The sequence below is a fragment of the Arvicanthis niloticus genome, chromosome 8 (genome assembly GCF_011762505.2).
Source record: "Arvicanthis niloticus isolate mArvNil1 chromosome 8, mArvNil1.pat.X, whole genome shotgun sequence".
Taxonomy (NCBI): domain Eukaryota; kingdom Metazoa; phylum Chordata; class Mammalia; order Rodentia; family Muridae; genus Arvicanthis; species Arvicanthis niloticus.
In genome coordinates this window covers 11,321,782-11,345,038 of record NC_047665.1, presented here as the reverse complement: position 1 = coordinate 11,345,038, position 23,257 = coordinate 11,321,782, and the positions used below count along the sequence as shown (strand labels likewise).

At 45.0% G+C, this 23,257-nt stretch overlaps 1 protein-coding gene and 1 long non-coding RNA gene across 6 annotated transcripts in view; one reads left to right on the top strand and one right to left on the bottom strand.

Moving 5' to 3' along the window:
- The window catches only part of Syk (spleen associated tyrosine kinase), a 76,297-nt gene extending 53,269 nt beyond the window's left edge, over positions 1-23,028 (top strand). For all 5 annotated transcript variants that reach the window (XM_076939025.1, XM_076939023.1, XM_034511108.2 and 2 more), the window contains 7 exons: positions 1,711-1,798; positions 2,928-3,105; positions 12,794-13,003; positions 14,844-15,033; positions 16,065-16,205; positions 17,162-17,274; positions 19,774-23,028. In XM_076939025.1, the coding sequence (XP_076795140.1) occupies positions 1,711-1,798; positions 2,928-3,105; positions 12,794-13,003; positions 14,844-15,033; positions 16,065-16,205; positions 17,162-17,274; positions 19,774-19,846 (993 nt within the window). In that variant the 3' untranslated portion in view covers positions 19,847-23,028. The remainder of the gene's footprint in view (positions 1-1,710; positions 1,799-2,927; positions 3,106-12,793; positions 13,004-14,843; positions 15,034-16,064; positions 16,206-17,161; positions 17,275-19,773) is intronic.
- Positions 5,220-12,028, bottom strand: LOC143443255 (uncharacterized). The gene is made up of 3 exons (XR_013112059.1): positions 11,617-12,028; positions 9,108-9,241; positions 5,220-6,186 (listed from the first exon to the last, which is right to left on the bottom strand). It is a non-coding gene; the product is annotated as an uncharacterized LOC143443255 (long non-coding RNA).
- Positions 23,029-23,257: the final 229 nt, after the last annotated feature.

The following is a 23,257-nucleotide window of genomic DNA, read 5'->3' as shown; positions in this document are numbered from 1 at the left end:
CAACACCCAACTCGACTGAAGTCCTGTGTAAATGTTTAAGAGGTTGACTTGCAAGAGATCATCTGTACTTAGTTCCCTTCCTGAGTGCAAAGACTAAAGAGAGAATTCATTTTAAACCATGTAAGTTTATATTTCACATCTCTGTCATCTGAAAGGTTATTTTCATCAATTGACCTGTTCAACCATCTACCCATATATCCACCCATCCACCAACTCATTGATTCAACCATCCATCCATTTATCTATCTATCCACTCAGTCATCAGTTTATCCATCCATCTACATACCTGTCCGCATACCCATACATCCATCTATGGATCTGTCAGTACCTACACACACCCATTCACCCACTCTGCATCCATCCTCCATCCTTTCACAGGTCTGTGTTGTGTGTTTCTCCTTAGCGCCCATTACCAGTGTGGCACAGCTACTAAGCTTTAATTTAATGCCTAAGTCCGCATAACTTCTGCTCTGTTGGCATGGTTAATTCTACCACATGATCCTGCAGGAGTGTTGAGAGAAACCATAAGAATATGGATGCTGTGACATCTGAGACCAGATGTCCTTTGGCTTCGCTGAAAGAGGTCTTTTCCATGAGCCTTGCAGTCTCTAACTCATGGTAAACACCTGAAGCCAACGAGTCATAATGACCAAGCACGACCCTGCTGCTAAATGTGGATGGGTGGGATTGTCATGTCAGTGAGGCAGGTGGGATTTTGATGTGTGCTTTAAGACAGTGACTGTGTAATGTTAGCTGGATGTCTCTTGTTTCTTTACGCTTCTCCTTAAATCTGGCATTCTCACTACTTCATGGCAATGTGTGGATTCTGATAGGGTAAGTAGATACTCAAGACAAGACAGAAACGGGAGGAGAGACTGGGCAGAGCTGGACAGCCATTTGCCTGTGAGACAGGTTTAATAGCCACCACCTTGCTTTAATTTGTGAGTAAAGATGGAAAGGAAAAAATGTTTCAAATAGAAAATCCTTAATACTATAAGGAGGTTTGTCCCCTCTGCTACTTCATGAAGCACATTGATATTGAATGAGGAGTCTCTGTGGTAAGGGTCTGTGTGCCTTAGTGGCCAGCCACAGGAAAAAAACAGAAGAGCTCTCTTCCTTCAGGCAGGCAGAGAGAAGTCTCTTTGACAGGGCATGTGCCAGCTGCCATTATCATGGATGGTCCTTATCATAATGACCGCAATGCATGGGGTCAGGGTGCGGCAGGATGCAGGCTTCCTCTTTGGGACTTGCAGCTAGTTGGCCTGGGCTACCTTGTGGTAGCAATGCCTTGCATCTAAATCTATATGGAAGGCAAGACGGGTGGACATGGTTTGACTTTACTTTTTAAATAACTTCCACATGACATCAGACGAAGAAGGGCAAGTTGAAAGCAGAAATGAACCCAGGGGAGCTAGCTTGCGAGATCCTGCCATCTTCTGGGAGGTATGAAGGGCACATAACTGGAAGGAAGTTCTCCTGGGATGGACAAAACAGATGCTCTCCCTCCCTCTCTAAGGCCATGTCAGGGGTGGGAGTTGTAAGCCATGAGTCTGTCTAGCCTTCTCAGGTCCAAACAGCTTGCCTGAAGAATGAGATGAACCTTTCTGATGTCTTCCTAATCCTCTGTCTTCTTGTCATAAGTTATCTGTGAACATCTGAACATAGTAGCATCAGGATAGAAAATAACATCTTCTCATCTGTGTGCTTCAGCCTGCCCCACCCCAAGCGAGCCGTCCAGAGAGTACTGTGTCCTTCAACCCCTATGAGACAACAGGAGGACCCTGGGGCCCAGAAAGAGGTGAGAAATGCCGGTTTACTCAATAAACATTTGAGCAGGGTGCACAGATGCTTGCCAGTGTGTAGAGGCGGCTTACAAATTCCTAGCGCCATTCCAAATTTGCACTGAACAGTGGTGATATCCAGACTCAGGCAGAAGATATCACCTATCCATAAAGCAAGCAGTCCTGTCTAGTAAAAATGGCCTTTTACAATTTAAACAAGCAAGCATGCAAGCAAACGAGCAAAGAAACCCCCAACAAGACATTGGCAGTATCATGCTGCCTGTCCATCATGTTCCGTGGACTCTGGTTGCCTTTCTTGGAAGAGGACGTTGCCAAAGGATGACAATGACCTCTGGGTGGTTTTGACAGTAGGTAAAATAACTCACAGAATCTTCTAGATTTGTTCAGGGAGCTGTGGTGACTGGGAGACCACAGGGAACACAGTGCAGGAGGACACAGGTGACTTGTTCCCAGAAACGGGTCTTTTGGGTGCCTTTCTTGGGTTCATGAGTATCTGCATCTTATCTTTTTATTAATAACCTTGGGGTTTGTTTATGCTATCAGTCGCCTCCAAACAAAGGCTTAAAGCAACAAGAGTCAGTTTCCTCTCATTCAATTTATACCTTGTAGCTGGAGGCGTGGCTCACCTAGGGTGCTTGTCCAGCATGCACGGAGCCCAGGGTTTCATCCCCAGCCCTGCAGAAGCGAGGCATGGTGTTGCACACACCAGCAGCATCATTGCCGGCTACGTGCTGAGTTCATGGCCTTTCTCATGTGAGCCTCAGAGCGGTGGAACTCCATCCTTAGCATCTCAGAGATTAAGCACGTTGGCTTTGCCAAGCCTTGGAAAGCACATGCATCATCTTTCTTGAGCTCTGTTGGTTCAGTTATGAAAAGCAAACAAGGAACATGTTATCACCGGTGCCACCTCTCAATAGGAGACTGCCACAGCTGGCTTAGAGCCTAAGGGAGGTTTTATCCACCATTACTATTGGTGTAGAAGACCCATCTTGTCTCTTCCCTTGCTTCGATTCTTGGCTGCATGCAACTGACCCATAAGACTGAAGGAGTGGAGGGCAGGGTGGCAAGGGGTACTATTTTACAGAACTCCAGACTGGAGTCATCTGTTCCCTGACTACATTGCAGGCCTTCAGAGAGAAGCCCTACCCATGGACACAGAGGTGTATGAGAGCCCTTATGCTGACCCTGAAGAGATCAGACCCAAAGAAGTCTACCTGGACAGAAGCCTGCTGACCCTGGAGGACAATGAACTGGGCTCTGGTAACTTCGGGACTGTGAAAAAGGGATACTACCAAATGAAAAAGTAAGCACCATTGCTCCATTACACTGTAGTCATCCTCAGTGCGAGAGTGCATTCTGGAACCTTCTCAGAACGCACCTAGAATGCTCATTTAATCCAAGACATTGATAATCAAGTACATGCCTAAGGACTTTTGCACTAGCATATTTATTCATTTCCGATACAGTAATTCTTCATTTATTTTCTATAGTGTTTGTGTGCGCTCACACACACACACACACACACACACACACACACACACAGGTGCATGCACTTGCACACGCACACATGTCACAGCACTCATGTGGTCAGAGGACACATCAATTGGTTCTCTCCTCCTCACATGGGTTCTGGGGATTAAACTCAGGTCATCAGTTTGGCAGCAAGTTCTTTTACCAACTGAGCCATCTGTAGCCTTCATTTCTGACTCATTTATAATAAAACCATCCTTTGTGTATGCTAACTGTAGTGATAGTATTGAAATGTTTGTTTTAGTACATAGTATAATATGGAAAATAACTAAATAGAAGTAGGCAAATTCATAAGAAAATAAAAACATATTATACCTCCAGAACACAACTATTCAGTGACTAACCTTGGTGTAGGCATTTATTGGGTCTTTATATGTGTGTGAATTTTTTGTTTCAGGTTCCTCACCTTCCATGCACACACATAGAGGTCATGACACTCAGTTTAAATATATGCATGTGAATCACAGTCACTTTTAAGGTTGAATGTTAAGGGATAGAGAGATGGCTCAGGGGGTTAATAGAACATATTGCTATTCTAGAGGACCCAAATTCAGCTCCCAGCACTTATATTAGATGGTTCATAGCTGCCTGTAACTTCACTTCCAAGAGTTCTGCTCCCTCTTCTGGACTCTAAGGGTACCTGCACTCGACAGGCACATACTCACACACTTAGATAAGTCATTAAATATAAATCCTTTGAAAATCTAAATATTGCTTTTTTGGGTATCTAGACATAACCTTTCATGATTTGCTTTAGTTTATTGTATTTTAATTTCTTGATTAATTAATATGAATTGATATGGTTAGTTAACATGAATTTATATACAATTTCAACTGCAGAATTTAGAGAGTTGAGAACTAGGTTCTACCAAAACCATTGTGAGACAAAGCAATGTCTTGCAATGTCTTTTTACCATTGAGACTTTCTGTTTGTACACTCAGCCCATTCCCTCCTGTATCTCATTCTTGAATGTCTTTCAGATTTCTCTCAGCAGACTTGTTTAGCTTTCTGTGTCAAGTCTTAGTCATGTATTCTCAGGTGTTTTGTATGTAAATACTAAGTGTTTTTGGTACTCTTAGTAGTTTGATGGTAACATGTGGCATCATGTAGCATTTTCCATGTTTTGATCTTATATATGAACTAAAACTGAACTTACACAGAGATGTGACAACCAGCAACACTACTACATTCACTTGTGACCAGCAGCAGTTTACCTAGATATTCTTTAATACAGAAATATATCATTTATGAATGCCAGATCTGTGTGTGTACATACATGTATGCGTTTGTTGGTAAGTGTATATGTTCAGATGTGTTCACAAGTGTATGTGGGTTGTGAGTATGCATTTGTGTAGGTACAAATGCACTTAGAAACAATAATAATGATAATAATAATAATAATAATCCCTCAGGACCCATCCACTCTGCTTTTTGAGGCAGGGTCTCTCACTCCCTGGGATCTGGAGTTTACCGATAAGGCTATGGAAACTGGCCAGAGAACCACAGGAATCCACTTGTCTCTGCCTCCCTGATGCTGTGATTGTAACTGTGTACTATAAACATCTTTTTACATCTGAGGTCTTGGGGTCTGAACCCCAGTCTTCATGATTTCATAGCAAGCCCTTTAGAGACTGAGCTGCCTCCTTAGTCCAATAATGAGACTTTTCAAAGAAAACCATGTCTAATCTTTATCCTTGGTGTATTCGTCCTCTTAGTGCATTATCTAGGAGTTGTTGAGTAGGGTTTTATAACTTCCCAGGAGCCTTGTGCCTGGTTACAGATAGAGAGGGCCCAGCATTCCCTTGGGTATGGTTTATATCTGAACATGTTCCGCACGCCTCCCGTGTCCCCTTTTCACCCGTGGAAGAGAAACATGAGAGGCAGAATTCGGGTATCACTACAGCGAGGCTTTACTTGTAACAGCAGAAGTAGAAAGGCGCGGAAGGGCCAAAGACAGGAAGAGGCACAGCTTAAATACACCCTAGAGTGACGTATTCACTTCTGATTGGCTGTTCACTCATTACCCATAATACGCCCCGGGATGGGCAGTGACTTTTGGCCGCTTTTGCCTTTTTGCACCTGCGCAGTTACTTGTTTACTAATGTAGAGGACACGATGATGATGAATATATCACCACTGACCACGGCTTCTTACATCTCCCCCTGTTTAAATTATTAATATGAAACAGCCTTTTGCCTATTAAGCGCAGCACCAATCAAGATTCGAACTGAAGCCCGATCAAGCAAACTCCATCTTGGGGGAATAAGCGATCAAGAGCTTACAGTCCGAAGATTCTCCCTTACCCTACCAGGTGCAATGGAAACAAGTCCTCTGGGTGCAAGAGCTAAGGGGATGTAAAGAGGAATTGACACCCGTCCCTGTGCAATGGAGTATAGCTCCCAGGAGTGCAAGGGCTGTCAACCTACTATTCAGGTACCACAGCTATTTAGGCAAGGGCTGGCTGGACTTAGACCTCTCATCGACCCAGTGCAATGGGCTGAACCCTTGGGATGCATCGACTGAGGGTCTCAGTCATCGGCTACTTTCTTAGCCTAGATAGTCAAATTTCAGGGGGAGATCTTTGCTCCAAGGCTACGAGTGCTTGGGCGCTAGCGACCTTGTCACGTTTTTGTTGGGCTCTGAGCTTACAGACCAATCATCATGAACACCAATCCACAACATAGGGCTGTACCAAACAGGCCTATCCCCACCCTTTAAGAAAGAAGGAAAAGGCAGAAGAAATTCAAGAAGTAAAATCGCCAAGGGAAACAGGGTCCATCTGTGCTCCATCAAGGCTCGAAATCCAGAACTGCAATTGCTGTTGCACCTGGTCCAACTTCCCAGTCCACTTTCCTTTTAAATAAGCAGAAAGATTATGGCTTTGAACAAATGTATCATTCACAAATCTCAGAGGTGTAATACCTGGATGTGGGGTTGCTGACACACAGCTCATTTGAACCACATCTGTGAGCTGCTCCACATGGGCTTGGAGCAAATCAACTCTCTGATTGACCAACAGGATGCCTGATATGCATCCACTTTCTATAAAATGGTCAAAGCCTTAGAGGTCTTTTCTGAAATTTGATTAACAACAGTAGCTGCTGTAACTTGATTAACCATGGCTAGGTCTAGTGATCCATTCCAGCATTGTGCTAAAAGGCATGTAACATTCTTACAATCCAAGATATCAGAATTATTCTGAAAGTTGAATAACATAAAGAAAAATGGAGGGTCCACACACACCGACACCGGTTGTGTAGATGCATTCTTAAACACCTTATTAATTTTAATGTTATTCAAATGGCTAGAGATATTAGATCATATAGCCGAAACATTCTGCACTTCATGAAGCACACCATTCAACAAGACAAAGGCAGATACACCCTTTTTAACATTCTAAACAGTGGCTACAACACATAATTTAATTGTGTTGAAGCAGGATAAACTCAAGAAAATACACATATGATTTAATTTAGGACTTACATCCCTTTGAAAATATCAAACAGAGGTTTAAATCCTCCTATGGTAAGCTTAAGATGAGGTTTTAGCCAACTAATATCTCTTAACAACCTTTAAAAATCACTAAGAGTAAATCAAGATTAAACATTTTCTTTTGCATGTACACTCACAAGCCAGAAGATGGTGTTAGATCCCCACCACAAATGGTTGTGAGCCACCATGTGGTTGCTGGGAGTTCAGCTTTTATATTTTAAAAGTCTAGCCTTTAACGGCTGAGCCATTTCTCTAGCCCCAACTTGTCTCAAATATTGAAAGACACTGTCTTTGAATCCTTTTTTGGAGTAACAAGTACTCCAAAGTTTTTTAAAGCTCGTTATATTGGAGCAATGGCTTGCAGAAAAAACTTTTTTAGAGAAATCCACTAATAAAGTATCACACAATGAATAATACACACCAAAAGATTTAACCTCTTAATTTTTGTATTAAAGCAACAACAATATTTATATATATAAAATGTAAAACAATTAACCATTTTCTGAAGCAATTATTTTTAACAAATATCGCTTCATGGGCTCTTAAAAATTATGAATAAATTTATTATCTGTAAACCTTTCACCTTTACCAGAAATGTAAAGGGAAGGTATAAAACATCTTTTATATAAGCATTTACTGAAATGGCAGCTGGAGTAGGCAAGTTAGGCTGTATAAATCTTAAATTTGAACTTTATTTTGGATTAATTTAATAACCAATCTTTTTTTTTTGTCCAATGAGAATATCGGATAAAAGCCAACCTTATTCTCTAATAATTGTTACATATATTAGAGGAATCTAAAGCATCTCATTTTTAACAACTTTGAATATAAAGGAATTAGAACAATTTGAACCATATTTTATCAGCAGGTAGTTATACTCATGGAGGGAAGTAGACATAATTTTAATTTCTCCAGCATAATCATAACTTTTAGCCCACAGACTGTTGTAAAGTCTTTGGGTCTTAGATTTATCCCTCTTTTCACAAGAAACAATGAGGACAAAAGACGAATTCCGGTAAGCACATTTCTAGGACCAGGTTGTAAAGACCCAGGACAAAAGAGAATGCTTAGCACCTGGGCTTCTGCAGCTAAGTCTGCATTGTCTTAATTCAAATGTAAATGTAACCTCCCTCCGGCCTGTTCTCTGAGGCTTGGCTAGTCCTGAACTGTGTGATTTTGACCTTAACTTTAAACCTTAAATTTAAACTGTAAACCTTAAAAGACACATGTTGTATCTTTTCTCTATCTAAAATCAACACCAAGTAGATTACCTTTATGCTGTAAAGTTTTTTTGCCACAAAACCAAGTGTAAAATTTAATGGAAAACTTGTAGCATTGTATAACTCAGGCTGTCGGCTGATGCGCCTGAGGCCAGGGCAACTAAGTAACACTCAATAGCTGTGAACAATGGTGGTACTGCAGCATTTGAATGTACTGGCTTGGGAACAGGCCAAGATCTAATTATGTCCCACAGTGGTATATTTATCGCCAAATCGAACATCAGTGTCAGGAGAATCAGGGTCATCATCTTGCAATCTGGCTTCCTTCTTCACAATCTGCACCAGCCGAGTAGGGACCCAAATTGAATTGTTTTCACCTGTGGAATAAGCACAAACAGCTTCCCACCCCGGGCCACAGCAGGCCCTCAGCCAATCTTGTAGCCTCTTGTTCTTACGAGGGACAATGGCTGTACGGCATTCAGCTGTGGCATTTTCAAAGATCATCTGTTCTATCACTGGCATTGTTTGCTCTAAGCTCACGGGGCACTCCCCGTGTGCCCGTCACCGGGATGCTGCTTCCCAGAGCAGACTGTCTCCCTCCTCTGCCTGTCCAGTACATCTCTTTTCATAAACAACTGAATATAACCCATGAGTATTTCATATCTGTGCTCATGAAGTGTCCTAATTACTGTTTTGTTGCTGTGAAGAGACACCATGATCAAGGGAACTTATAAAAGGAAGCATTTAATTGGGGCTTGTTTAGTTTCAGAGGGTGAGTCCATGAACATTGTGGCATCCAGAAGACATAGCATTGGAGCAGTAGCTGAGTTTATATCTTATTTGTATGTTGGAAACAGAGAGCAAGAAATCTCAAAGCTCTCAGTCACAGGCCTCTTCCAACAAGGACACACCTCCTAATCATTCTCAAAACAGTTCTATTAAACTAGGGTCCAAGCCTTCAAATATACAAGCCTACAGAGGCTTTTCTCTTTCAAACCACCACATGAAGCTATTGGTCAGTTGCTTTCTTACAGTTCCCATAATGGAGCCTTACTCTCTTACCTGTAAAAGAGCACAGTGCTTGGAAGATGGGAGTTTCATAGTCTCTTCCTGGGCTCTCGTAAACAAACATTCAGGAATCGGAACAATGGTAGGCTCTTAGAATTAGTGGGGCATCTTCTTTCTCTTCTGTTTTTCTAGAAGACATGGTTATTTTCTTTTTTAAATGTTTAGAGAAATCAAGAGACCTTTTAAAACTTCTTCATTTAGATTCCTGCCTCACACCCCAGATGTAATGATAGACCCAACTATGAAAGCCAAAGTAGGTGGCTAGGGATGACAGAATGGAGCCTCTCGTGTTCCTGGGAGGATCCAGAGAGGCTCCTGGGGTGCAGATAATATCTAAATCCTCCTGTCAGACCACAGGCTGCATTCTAGATCACCACACTAGCTCTGTGGAATTTCCTGTGTGTGTCCCATTTATTCTGTTATTTGACCTAGTCTATTTATTAGGCGTGTGTGTGTGTGTGTGTGTGTGTGTGTGTGTGTGTGTATGTGTGTGTTTGGTGGTTTGGGGATCAAACTCTGGTCATTAAGCTTGTCAGGGTATACCTTCACCTACCCAGCCCCTCACAGCCTCTTTTCTGATTAGTTGTTTTTATTCTCCAGTTTAAAGGTTCAGCAAGAGAAACAACTTCTCATGCTTGTGAAAATTTTATCACAGGTAATTTTTCAAAGCATACATAGTTAATATTTGTCCTTTCATCTGAGCCACAGTTTGTTAGAATGCTTTCAGGAGTTCAGCACGACCCATGTAATGTTTTTTTGTCAGAGAATGAAAAAAATCGATATTTTCTAAACATGTTGAGACTTGCCTAAAAGTAACAAAGCCCAATGGGAGGGAAGTGTTTCTTTCTCTTTCACTCTGAGCTTGAACAGTGTGTGTGTGCTTCAAATTGGGCATATTGGATACACACCTGTGATCCCCAGCACCCCAGAGGTAGAGACAGGAGGATCAGAAGTTTAAAGTTATTTGCTACTGTATAGCAAGTTGAAAGCCGCAGTGGATTGCATAAGACCCTGTCTCAAAAAGAAAAATGTAAAACAATGTATTTTTTTAAAATTCTTGGCCCAGAAGCTCATTTTCAATATCATAAAGGAACTTTGTTTTCCTTTATGCATATACACATTAATCACATGACATTATAGCAAGCTGTATGTGTGTCACAAATGTATGGTGAATTTTATTGAAGCTGTTTTACTATTTCACAATTCAGGGGCTTTCCTCAGCTAAGACCATTCTCCATTGCTGTTCAGTACCCTTGGTCACAGGTAGTGGGGCATAGTTCCTCTGTCTATAAAAGAACAAGTGAGCCGGGCGGTGGTGGCGCACGACTTTAATCCCAGCACTTGGGAGGCAGAGGCAGGCGGATTTCTGTGTTCGAGGCCAGCTTGGTCTACAGAGTGAGTTCCAGGACAGTCAGGGCTACACAGAGAAATCCTGTCTCGAGGGAAAAAAAAAAAAACAAAAACAGGTGTAGAACAGGTGTAGAGAGAATCCCTTGTGTACTGTATAAAAACATCACCTGTCAATAAAAGCTGATGGCCCTTAGCTGAGCCAGTAAATAGGAGGTGGGAGTCCCAATAGGGAAAGAGGAACTCTGGGATAGAACCAGACGCAGAAAGAGAGTCACTCCAAACTCTGAGGAAGGTAGTCACATAAAACCGAGGAGAGGTAACTAGCCTTATGGCAGACTTAGACTAGATTAAACGGAATAATTGAGTTACAGGATAGCGGGAGCAAACCCAAGTTTATGGCCCAGGCATTTGTTCATAAAGAAAAAATCTCAGTTATTATTCTGGGCTATGGTGGAAAAGCCCCCAGTTGCAAACAGTAGATTAGGCGACTCGCTACTGTAGAAGCTTTTTCTAGGAGACATGAATATATAACGGGAGATATTTAGAAAATGGCGCCCATCTGGCTAGTTCCCAGGCAGCCCCATTTTCTCGCTGCTCTGGCTCTGGACTGTGGTTCCAGCTATCTAGAAACACCAGCCCTGGCACCCACGAGATGCCATCGTGGTGGCTGGCTCTGCCAATTCACCACGCTGCCCTGAAATGCTCTGCTGAGCTCAGACCATTCCCACTATGCCCATGGTACCCGGTAGAAATGAGACTCTTAAAGCTTAATGGTTATCCAATGGATTTATATATTTAGAAATGCTCAATTAACAAGATGCCCACACACTTAGGATTGTTACCCAATACTAACCTTTAGATATAAATTGTTACCTAGGACTGCTCTTGAGGCATCCGTCCTCCTCCATGATTGCTAGCCTCCCTCCTTCTCCTCCCCCTCCTCTCCTTTTCTCCTCCCAGCTCCTCACCCCACCTACTTTTTATACTGACCAATCACTGAGCTTTATTGCAAATCTAGTGGGAGGGGCAGGGAATATCCTGCTACATGAATATCTACAGAGCACCGACCACAAACGAGAGAACAATTCCTGAAGTCCAATTTAGGAAACCAGTGACTGGGCTTACGTCAGAGCACATGTGCGGGGTTACTTACAGGAGCTGCGCCACTGAGAAGTCTGGCCTCAGTTTGAGTGGTGGCCTCTCCAGGATGTAGAGTCCCCTAGACACCCCCTCTCAGACTCCTGTTAACTTTCACAGTCTTATGCTCCAGCACCTCCCAAGACCATGCATCTATGTTCAGTTAGGATAGAATCTCACACAGATGATTATCTGGGGGTGCTAGAGGGAGTTCCAGGAATCCGGGTGACCGTCCAGTGACCATCTCCACCCCTTCCTTATATGGGAGAGCACCAGTAGTTGAAGCTGGTCTTGCTTCTTTGTTGCAAAAGGCATAGCTGATCAGATGGATATAGCAGGTGTTATAGTCACAGGAAGTTAAAGATGACCTTCAACTAATGAGCCTCATGTCTCCACCTCTGAGGCACTGGGATTCACAGTAGCATCACCGTGCCCAGCCTGACACACACGTATTGTTAAAGCTCAGAGTTAAAGGGAAAGAAACACTTCTCCCACCGGACTTTGTTACTTTTAAGCAAGCCTCAACATGTTTTGGAAATACAGATCTTTTTTATTTTCTCAAAAAACATGGATCACATGAGTCGTGCTGAACTCTTGAAAGTATTCTAGTAAACTGTGGTTTAAATGAAAGAACAAACATTAGCTATGTGTGATTTGAAAATTTACGCCTATGATAAAATTTTCACAAGAAGAAAAATAGTACTAGACATTTATTTAGACGTGTGTGTGTGTGTGTGTGTGTGTGTGTGTGTCCATGTGTGTGACAACCTTGGATGTCACCTCTTATTTTTCACCTTGTTTCAAATTGTCTCTAGGGGTTCACTGCCAACCCCACAGTATCCATAGACTCTCCCTTCTCTGCCTCTCGTCTTTCCCCAGAAGCACTGCAATTATATATATGCTATTGTATCCAACTTTCTGTGGGTTCTGGGGATCCAAACTCTGGTCCTCAGTCTTGCATGCAAGCACTTTATACACTGGGCTGTCTCCCCAGCCTGTAACTGTTTTTTGGGTTTTGTTGTTGTTGTTGTTTATTTTTTGTTTGTTTTTTTAATGGCTTTAAAAGATTCTCATTGGACAGCGGGTGTGCTAGCATCATTCCCCTCCGCCCATGCCCGTTCTGCTGTGACCACAGAGAAGAGAACCTCTAGGCAGTTTGGAAAGTTTCTCACAAGTGACAATCTGTGTTACAGAGTTGTGAAGACAGTGGCAGTGAAAATCCTGAAGAACGAGGCCAACGACCCGGCTCTGAAGGACGAGCTGCTGGCAGAGGCCAACGTCATGCAGCAGCTGGACAACCCCTACATTGTGCGCATGATCGGAATCTGTGAGGCGGAGTCGTGGATGCTGGTGATGGAGATGGCGGAGCTGGGGCCCCTCAACAAGTACCTGCAGCAGAACAGGTGCCCTGGAGCACGGGAACTGTGTGGGGACCCCCTCACCCCCTACCTTTGGGCCAGGCTGGGGTCTGATTTCTAAGGGGAAGCTCTCTCCCCCTCCTCCTTCTGTCTCTCTGTGTCTCTGTCTCTCTGTGTCTCTCTGTGTACGTCTTTGAGGGTGTGCACCTGTGTGAATGTATACACATGGAGGTCAGAGGTCATTATTTGGCTATCACCTTCTATCCTCTATCAGTCTCCAGCTTAATGATGTTATTTATGTGTATGTTGGTATGAGTGTGCGCAGATGCTCATAGAGCCTAGAAGAGTACGTCAGATCTCTTGGAGCTGGAGTTACAGCACTTGTGAGCCTCCCAACATAGGTGCTGGGAACCAAACTCAGGTCCCCTGCAAGAGCAGTACCTGTTCTTAACCACTGAACTATCTCATTAGCTCTCCGCCGTATTTCATGAGACAAGGGCTCTCACTAACACTGGAGCTCAACAATTGGCTGACCTCTGGCCTGCCTGCATCTGAAGGGGCAGAGGCAGTTCATTGATTCTGGTTATCAGCGGTCCAGGCACAGCTGCTCTAATGCTGCTGTCAACAGAGTAACTGAATTCCTCTGAGCCAGGGTTCATTTTGTTCAGCTTTTCTTTATCATTTCCAGTACACATGTGTGAGTACGAGAATGTGTGCAGGTGCAGCAGGTGGAGGTCATAGGTCATGCTAAAGCAACACCCATCCCTGGAATACCATCTGCTTCCTTTGAGACAGAGGTCCCTCACTGGCCCTAGCTCATCAGTTTAGCTAGGCTGCTTGGGCAGGGAACACCAAAAATCTACCTATTTCACTTCGCCAACTTTGGGATTACAAGCACGGGCCACCGTGCCTGGCTTTAACTGTACATGGACGCTGGACATCGAACTCCTCTTGCTTGCAGGATGAGCACTTTACCAAAAGTGTTTTCCGTAGCTCTATGAGTTTTTGTCCATCTCAAAGCATGTCTGAAAATGAAGCACACCAAGCATAGGAGAGTGATGTTCAGTCTGGAACGGCTGTGTGTCAGCAAGATTACCTGCCACACCCGTGTTTTTTGCATACCTGTGTGTATAGTATATGTATGTATATGCACATGTGCAAGGGTATACATGCCTGTGCATACGTGTAGAGGGCAGGAGAGGACACTGTGTGCTCTTCTCTGTCACTTTCTGCTTTATTCCCTTGACACACAGCCAGGTGTGGTAGCACACGTCTTTAATCCCAACACCAAAGGGCCTAGTTTGGTGGATCTCTGTGAGTTTGAGGCCAGTCTGATTTACATAGAGCATTCCAGGCTAGTTAAGGCTACATAGTGAGACCCTGTCCAAAAAAAGAAAAAAGGGGTCTCCCACTAAACAGGAAGTCCTGCTGGTTTGGTTTGGTTTGGTGTGGTGTGGTTTGGTTTGGTTTGGTGTGGTGTGGTGTGGTGTGGTGTGGTGTGGTTTGGTGTGGTGTGGTGTGGTGTGGTGTGGTGTGGTATGGTGTGGTGTGGTTTGGTGTGGTGTGGTGTGGTTTGGTTTGGTGTGGTTTTGGCTATGCTGGTAGCCAGCGAGTCTCCAGACCTTCCTGTCTCCACCCCCTCCCAGTGCTGGTTTTACAGTGCATGTGACCATGCTCAACTTTCTCACGTGGCTTCTGGGGATCAAAACTTAAGTCCTCAGGTTGTACGTGCAGCAAGTGTTCTTGCCCCGAGTCCTCTTCCCAGTCTGCCCTATTATTGAAAAAGAAAGAATGAGTGGACCCCTCTTCTGTGTACACACGGAACATGGTTGAGTGTTTGGAATGGCCACCATCCACTCTTGGTAATGACATCATGTGATTCTAGGCACATCAAGGATAAGAACATCATAGAGCTGGTTCACCAGGTTTCCATGGGGATGAAGTATTTGGAAGAGTGCAATTTTGTGCACAGAGATCTGGCTGCAAGGAACGTGCTTCTGGTCACCCAGCACTATGCCAAGATCAGTGATTTTGGTCTTTCCAAAGCTCTTCGTGCTGATGAAAACTACTACAAGGTAGGACAGCTCAGTCAGACTCACCGAGCAGGGTGAGGGGACAGCTTAGTGCATAGTCAAGGTTGCAGGGTATAAAGACAGGGAAAGATAAATGTGTGCTCTCTGTATTTTTATTATGATAGAAAACTCACTAGTAACCTTGGGGGAAAGTAGTCTTAAGATTGATTCTGTCAATCAAGAGACAAAAACCAAAAATACTGTAATATTTCTCAACTGGAGTCTTGTTCAGACTAGCATCCTATGTTGGTTTTTTGTTGTTGTTGTTGTTTTTTGTTTGTTTTGTTTTACATTTGCTTATCTTGCTCTGAGTATATAGGCATGTGTGCCGAAGTGTACTAATAGAGACCAGAAGATCAACTTCTTACAGAAGTTGATTTTTTCCATCTACCATGTATATGGAAGAATTGAACTCTGAACTTCAGCCTTGACAGCAGGCACCTTACCCACTGAACCAGCTTGCTGGCCCTGAATGCTTGCACCAACTTACTTTGAAAAATAGAAATTGACCAAGTTGATTTTTCTTTTGTTAGATGGGATTTCATGCAGCCCAGGTTGGCATCTATCTCCTGAGTGCTGGGTTATAGGCATACACCACCATGATTGGGTTATCCAGTGGTTCTCAGTCTTCCTAATGCTATGACCTGTTAATACAGTTCCTCATGTGGTGGTGACCCCCCAACCATAAAATTATTTTATTGCTACTTCATAACTGTAATTTTGCCACTGTTATGGATTATATTGCAAATATCTCATATGCAGGATATCTGATATATGACCCCAAAGGGGTCACAACCCACAGGCTGAGAACCACTGGGGGCTTTATGCGTGTTGAATGAAGTCACCACTAACTGAGCCACTTCCTTGGCCCCAGAAATGATGTATCCTTGAGAGATTTTTCTGAGTCCTTTTCATTGAGTTGACATTGTGAATTTCAGCAGAGGTTTTTTCCTGTTCCATTCCTTAAACCCAGCTCCTTTGTGCATCGGCGTGTGCACACCTGATTTAACATGGAATGTCCATTCTGCTTCCAGGCCCAGACCCATGGGAAGTGGCCCGTGAAGTGGTACGCCCCCGAATGCATCAACTACTACAAGTTCTCCAGTAAGAGTGACGTCTGGAGCTTCGGAGTCCTGATGTGGGAAGCGTTCTCCTATGGACAGAAGCCATACAGAGTGAGCCATGCTTAGCTGTGTGTTTTGTGTCTCAGCCTCTTGGATTTAGGAAACTGTCATTCAGCATAGGTTTATTGCCACAAGAACCTGAACGGCTGGAATCTGGGGATGCCTTGGGGTCTCTCATCACCTTCTAACAATGGGCGGTTGGTGCAACCTAACCTAAGCTTGCACTCACTTGTGGAAATGACATTGTGATACTAAGTGAACACATGCTCACTGTGTGCTACACACACATGCACCAGACACAGCCCCGGATCATCCTTTCTGAGAGTTAAATAGAAATAGTGATACTGACAGCATCGAGTAGTTGTTACCATGTATGTACACACCTGTGTATGTGCATGTGCATGTGTGTGTCTGTGTAGACCAGATATCATCCTTGGGCATTCTTCCTCAGGGACTATCCACCTTGCATTTTTGAGATAGTCTCTTCATTAGCCTGAGCTCATCCAATAGGCCGGCTGGCTAGCCAGGAAGCCCCAGGGATCTGTCTGTCTATAACCCAGCACTGAGCTTACAGACTTTCAATACCACTCTTGTCTTTTTACATGGGTTTGGGGGATTGAACTCAGGTCCTTGTGCTTGCAAGGTAAACACTTTGCAGACTGAACTATCGTGTGTGTGTGTGTGTGTGTGTGTGTGTGTGTGTGTTTCCTGGGTGTAGGCAGATCCTAGGGTGTCACTCAATGGATTGTCACAAATGAAGCTTCCCACAAAGCTCATTCCCTACATGAGGAATCAAAACAAACTCCAAAGCCTCCTCTCTCCCCTACACAGCCAATCCTTCTTACTGGGTAGCCATGCCTGACTCTAGGATTCCAGAGGAAGGGCCCCTAGTCCTGTGACTTCTGTCACTTAAAATCAAACAGCCTGTGTCTGTGTCCCAGTGCATCCGAGGGTGAGGCAGTCTTATATGTATATTTTGAAAGCTTATGTGCATTTTCACATCTTAGGGGATGAAAGGAAGCGAAGTGACCGCCATGCTGGAGAAAGGAGAGCGGATGGGGTGCCCTCCAGGATGTCCGAGAGAGATGTACGACCTGATGAACTTGTGCTGGACTTACGAGTGAGTGCCCACCCCTCCCACCATTGACCTGAAGGTTCTAGAAGTAGGTGGTGTGGCTGCTGACCTAGCTTCACTTCTGTCTCTGTGATAAAATGCCATGGCCAAAATATAATGTAGTGGGGAAGGATTACTCCAGGTTACAGTCCATGATCACAGGAAAGTCAGGGCAGTGGAAACTTAAACCTCGGTCACAAACACATCAGAAAGCTGAGAGAAAAGATCGCACACACACTTCCAGTGCCCAGTTCTCTTTCTTCTTTCTTAGAAAGTCCAGGATTTCCTGGTCCAATGGCAACCCATGATGGCCTGGGTCTTCACACAAATAACACAATCAAGACAATTCTCTTCTCAAGTGGTTCCAGACTGTGTGGAGGTGACAGTTAAAACCAAGCACAGCTGCTGTTATGGAATTTGTGACCCCTGGGAAGAGAGCACAGACTCGATTCCATTATAATTAAAAGACTTATCAAATATCTGCAAGCAGAATGAACAATCTCTGAGCACGTTTTTGTAATTGCTGTGAAGGAGGGCTATGAGGAAGGGTTTGTTGTTGTTTTTGGCTTTTTGGTTTTTTGGTTTTTTGATTTTTTTTTTAAGAGGAAAACCACAGGAAGACCTTCAATATCTAAACAGGTAACCAAAAATCAGTCTGTTCTGCCAAGTTAATTGGTTAAAGCAACTCAAAACAATATTCAAGTATCTGTATAAGCAAGTTATGCATTAGAAGCTAAAAAGGCAGTTAGTCATATCATAGCAAGTAGACGGTTGCATCTGTAGCTTTTTTTGGGTGGAGATCACTAGTCGGGGTTACTGGGAATGTATCTACCAAGAACTGGAGTCAGAGACATACACCTAGAGGGTACCAAGGTGGATGCCTGGTTTTAGCCATCACTCTGGGTATAAAAATGAAGCATGAGTTCTCTTGATGCATCAAGAATGTGCCGCCTTCTACATAAATGATGACAGGAGGTGAGACAGAGATTGACTGTGTTACTATCCAATCATGCCGCTTCATGGCAGGGATGCATGAATGCAGGTATGCATTTTGTAACTGTGGGAATGTCATAAAGCATACATAAGCAAACTAGGGCAGAAGCTAGAGGCTCCTGCCAGCCCACAGACAACTCAGTACTGGAAGTCCCCAGATAGTGACACAGGGTTGGCGCGTGCCACACTCACAACTGCTCAGCCCACAGGGTCAGAAGCCCCATCCCTATTCTTAGGTATAGTGTGTTTTGCCTCTCCAGCATCCCCTGAGAAGGTCAGTGCACATGGTGAGAGATTGAATTCGTTGTGAGCATGCTCTGCCGTACCTGTGGGGAGGATCCCAACCACTGTGAGAAAGCTGTCTGGTGCTAGTGCCGTACTCAATGTTAGAAAGCTGAGATTGAGTGTGGGCATGAAGTTTTTGAAACTAACTTTAAATAAGGGTTCAACCTCTCCTCTAGCCCACCACCCAGCAGAGGTAGTGGGAGAGAAAAATTACTAGGATATGGGGGAAGTGGATCTGTTCAGCAATAGTTCTTTGGGAGTGAGCTCGATCCTCTTGGGCAGCAGTTCGGTCCCGTAGCAAACACCAAACACGATTCAGCAGCTGCAGACCAGTCCTCTAGGCAGGCAGACTTCAGGCACAAACCAGCAGCTGCAGTCCAGTCCTTTCATGCCTTGCTCACCTCGGCATTTAACTTGCTGACAGCTCAGACTTGCTGGGCAGAGACTTAGGGTGCACAGGATTGGGTCTTGACCCAGACCATGGCCACAGAGATCTGTGAGTTCTAGCAAGAACACAAACCAACGCCCCCTCTCCTTGAAAGTGGGTAGGGTGTACTACCGCTGTGCCCATGTTTTCCTCTTAAGATTTTGAGCCAAGGGACTAAGGAGATGGCTTTATTGGTAAAGTGCTTGGTATGTAGCTCTAGGGACCTGAGTTCAGTCCCCAGAACCCATGTAAACTGTGCCAGGCATAGCGGCAAGTGCTTGTGGTCCCAGCACCAGCAAGGAAGATGGGGACAGGAAGATCCCAGATGCTTTCTGGTCAGCCAGCCTCGCCTACTTGACAAGTTCCAGGCAACCGAAAAACCAATTCAAAAAACCAAGGTAGATTATGTCTGAGGAAGGACACCAAGGTTGTCGTCTGGCCTCTGCACACACTTAAATCACACCTCCAAACACATGTGCACACACACTTATGAAAGTACACAGAGAGATTCAGTCAAACATCTGTGCATCCATAGCACAGGGGCAAATTAGGTGTCTTCAGACACAGAAGACATTCTGTGGGATAGTGCAAAACTATTCCAGCTCACAAGAACATGGATCCTCAGTGCTATAAAATGGCAGGCTTGAGTTCTGTAGGTTTAGAGCAGGAAGAGACATTTCTGACCACGCTGGGGCCGGGACACAATGACCTGCATTCAGCACCACCAGGGGGCACTGTGACTTAATCCTGTTTCCACAAGCCTACTGACCAACACTAACACATCTCTCTCCTTCCTTCAGTGTAGAGAACCGGCCAGGATTCACAGCCGTGGAACTGCGGCTTCGCAATTACTACTACGATGTGGTTAACTAGCAGCTTGGGTGCCCGTCCGTGCACACCTTGGATTCTTGAGCGATCACAGGAAATTCATTCAGATGAGTGGCTCTCAGAGTTTCATCTCCCTCTGCATGGAGTAAGAGCTAACCAAGCAAAGCTAGGACTCACCCTCACAACAGTTCTGGTCCCAAGAGACAGGCAAGCAGCAAGACTTCGGGGCCTGTGGATTTGACTATCTGGCTTTTTATTTCCATCTGTGTGGTTTTCGTTATGGGTCACATTTGAGACCCGATTCCAGATTTCTCTTGGCATCCTCCAGGTCCAGGATTTTTGTGTCCCCCTGCAGATCAGAAAAAAAAAAAAAGTGCTGTACCACTTCAGCAAAGGACATAAAGACAAACCTCACTGGTGCAGTCGGCAGGCTGGAAGGCGGTTAAGGAAAATGGCAAGCCTGGACACCATTTTTTTTTGCTCTCGGCCCTGAGACAGAAATATCACGTGGATGAGATGCTAAGATGCTGACTCGGCTTACACGCCCCTGGAGTCCACATCCCTGCAGGATGACTTGAAGTCCGCTGTTGTGTGCTTGCAGGAGGAGGTGTGGATAACACTCTGCATGGAGGCTGCTGGGGAAAGGTGGGCTCCCATGATCCCCTGCAATTGAGCAGAGTGCATCAGGCATGGGTCAGACTTCCTCCCCTCTGTGGAGAGAATGCATCCAGGACTCCTTGTTGCTGCCACAGAACACCCGACCAGCAACTTAGGGAGGAAAGGCTTATTTGGGCTCACAGTTCGAGGGCATAGGCCATCATGGAGGAAGAGATGTTGCAACGGGCAGGAACGGCTTGGTGGCATGAACAAGAAGCTGGAAAGTTACGTTGCATCCACACTCAGGAAGCAAAGGATAAGCAGGAAGTAGGACCAGGTTATAAGGCCACAAAGCCCACCCTTGGTGTCCACTTCCTCCATCAGGGCCCCACCTCTCAAATGTTCCACAGGCCTCTCAGACAGTGAATGCCAACAGCTGGCGACCAAGTGTTCAAATACATGAGCCTTGGCGGGGGAGGGGCATTTCACATTCAAACCACAAGAGGATCCATCCATTTTCTGTTGCTATAACTGAACACCTAGATAGGAGGATGTACAAAGAAAAGAAATGTATCTCTTAGCTGTACATCCTTCTTCTCCGAAGGTTGGAACCGCCATCAGCGAGGTGCAGTGCCAGGCAGGGACCTTCCTGAATGTTACACAGTGAGATATCCTGAGAGAGTGGATGAACCATCTCAGGTCTGTCCTCCTCTTATGAGCCCCTGATACCGTCTCAGAGCCCCCCTCCGGACCTTGCCTCATCTTGACCATCCTCCAGAGGTCACGTCTCCAAACGCCATGCCAGTGAACCTAGGTAGTTCAGCACACGAGCCCTGAGGGGACACATTCACACTAGAGCAGATGGCGGCATGGTGACCAAGACCATCTCAAGATGAGTTTCTGAATGGAATTTTAATTCACAATAAAAGCAGAGACGTGATCTTCCCCACGAATAAGCCTTGCTAAGTGCGACTTTGAGCTGAGGACACATGAGCTGAGAATCCCCCTCTATCCTCCTAGCCTTGGCTAAGGCGTGGCTAATTCCTGATCAGACACCAAATGTCACCCGTTCATGGCACTTTTGCTGAGGATCTAAAAAAATTACAAAGGCTGCATAGCCTTCCATCTAGGTCTAGGGAAATGTACAGATGAGAGCGTCTCATCTTCTCCTCCGAGACACTGTGACATACACAGCCAGGGATGTGAATGGTGCTGGCGGTGAGTGGGTTCAATGAACAGAGACAGTGAAATAGGTGCCTCTCTTTAGACCAGTGGTTCTCAACCTTCCTAATGCTGAGACCCTTCAGTACAGTTCCTCCTGTGGCAGTGACTCCCACCCATCAAGTTATTTTGTTGCTACTTCATAACTGCAATTTTGCTACTATTATGCGTAGTGTAAATATCTGATATGCAGGATATTAGATATGTAAATATCTGGTATGCAGGATATGTGATATGCATCCCCAAAGAGGGCACACCCCACAGGTTGAGAACCACTGCCTTTGACATGGCGGCACTAGACTTAGGGCGTGGTTAGGAAGTATTTAGAAGCTATCAGCATGTCTTGGAATCGTGCTAGTAGGTCAGTCATCCTGTTAAGGAGCTGGGGGGAACCCTATATGTTGAATTAGTTGAGCAGGCCTGCAGAATACAGCCTTGGTGAGGAAGTCCCCATGGGTTAGGCCACCTGTAGATTTAGTCAGGAGAGGAAGGGCCACTGTGTGGGTTATGGAGACAGGACCGTCTGCTCTGAGCAACAAGATCTCTGCTGAACTCCTGGCCTGCCTTCCCCTGTCCCCAGGGTAGGGCTACAAAAAGGCCACCTTGAAGGTCAGGGTGCATGTGTGACAACCCTGTGGAGGCCTCTGTCTTCTTTCTGACCTCTCCAGCACTGCCTTTCCTTTCCAGGGGGTTAGGACTGACCATTGTCTGGATATGACTGAGCAGAATGGAGGCACAGGCGTTGCCTCCCTCCAGAAGGCCAAAACAGGTTTCTATGCTCAGAAGTCATATGTGGCCATTGTCCAGGGCTCTCATCTGGTAAAAACTGTGTCTTGCTGTCAAGATTAATTCTCTCCCCTGGGGCCACAGAGGAGGGCGGAGGGCGAGAGGATCCTCCCTGGAGGATTTAGACTATGAATGCACACTAAATTCTCAAGGTTGGAAACTAGCCAAGGTCCTTCACAGGCATCTGTCCTTGACTAGGTCTCTTCACAAGCTGCCTGATGCTCCGAGCCCCTTCTGCCTGGCAGCTGGGCTCACTGTGTGCCTTGACCTATGACCCTTTGCCAGAGAGTATAAGGAGCACCCGAGCTGCCTAGCCACATCTCACTGACTGCAAACTCCACATACCTCACGCAGAACCGAATGTCTCTCCAGTAAACACCCAAGCCGGCCATTCATAAAAACCTGTCTCTGTGTGCACTGGAACATGTCCTCCCTGTACCCAGACCTGCTTTGTGTGCCAGACAGTGACTCCACAGGGATGCCAGGCCTGTGATTGCATTGTTCCCTGCAGAGGGAAGCCCTGGGTTGTCTGTCTCTTGGAATACTCCCACCTGGAGCAGCACACAGTGTGTCCTTGTTATTTCAGAAATTATTTTTAAATAAAGATCTACTATTAGTCTTGGGATGACTTTTATGGATGCAGACAGGAGATGATGGGACAGACCCTTGACCAGAGTTGACCAGCATCTTTGTAAGTGCAACCTGCTTGTGAAATATTGAGTCCTCAGTCATATCCATTTGGGTGGGAATGGAGTCTCCAGAGCTCACATTGGAGGAAGCCCGGTCTCGTTGGAGGAACATCTGTGTCTAGGATTCATGGGCTGAGGACTGACAGCCCAACTCAAACCTAAT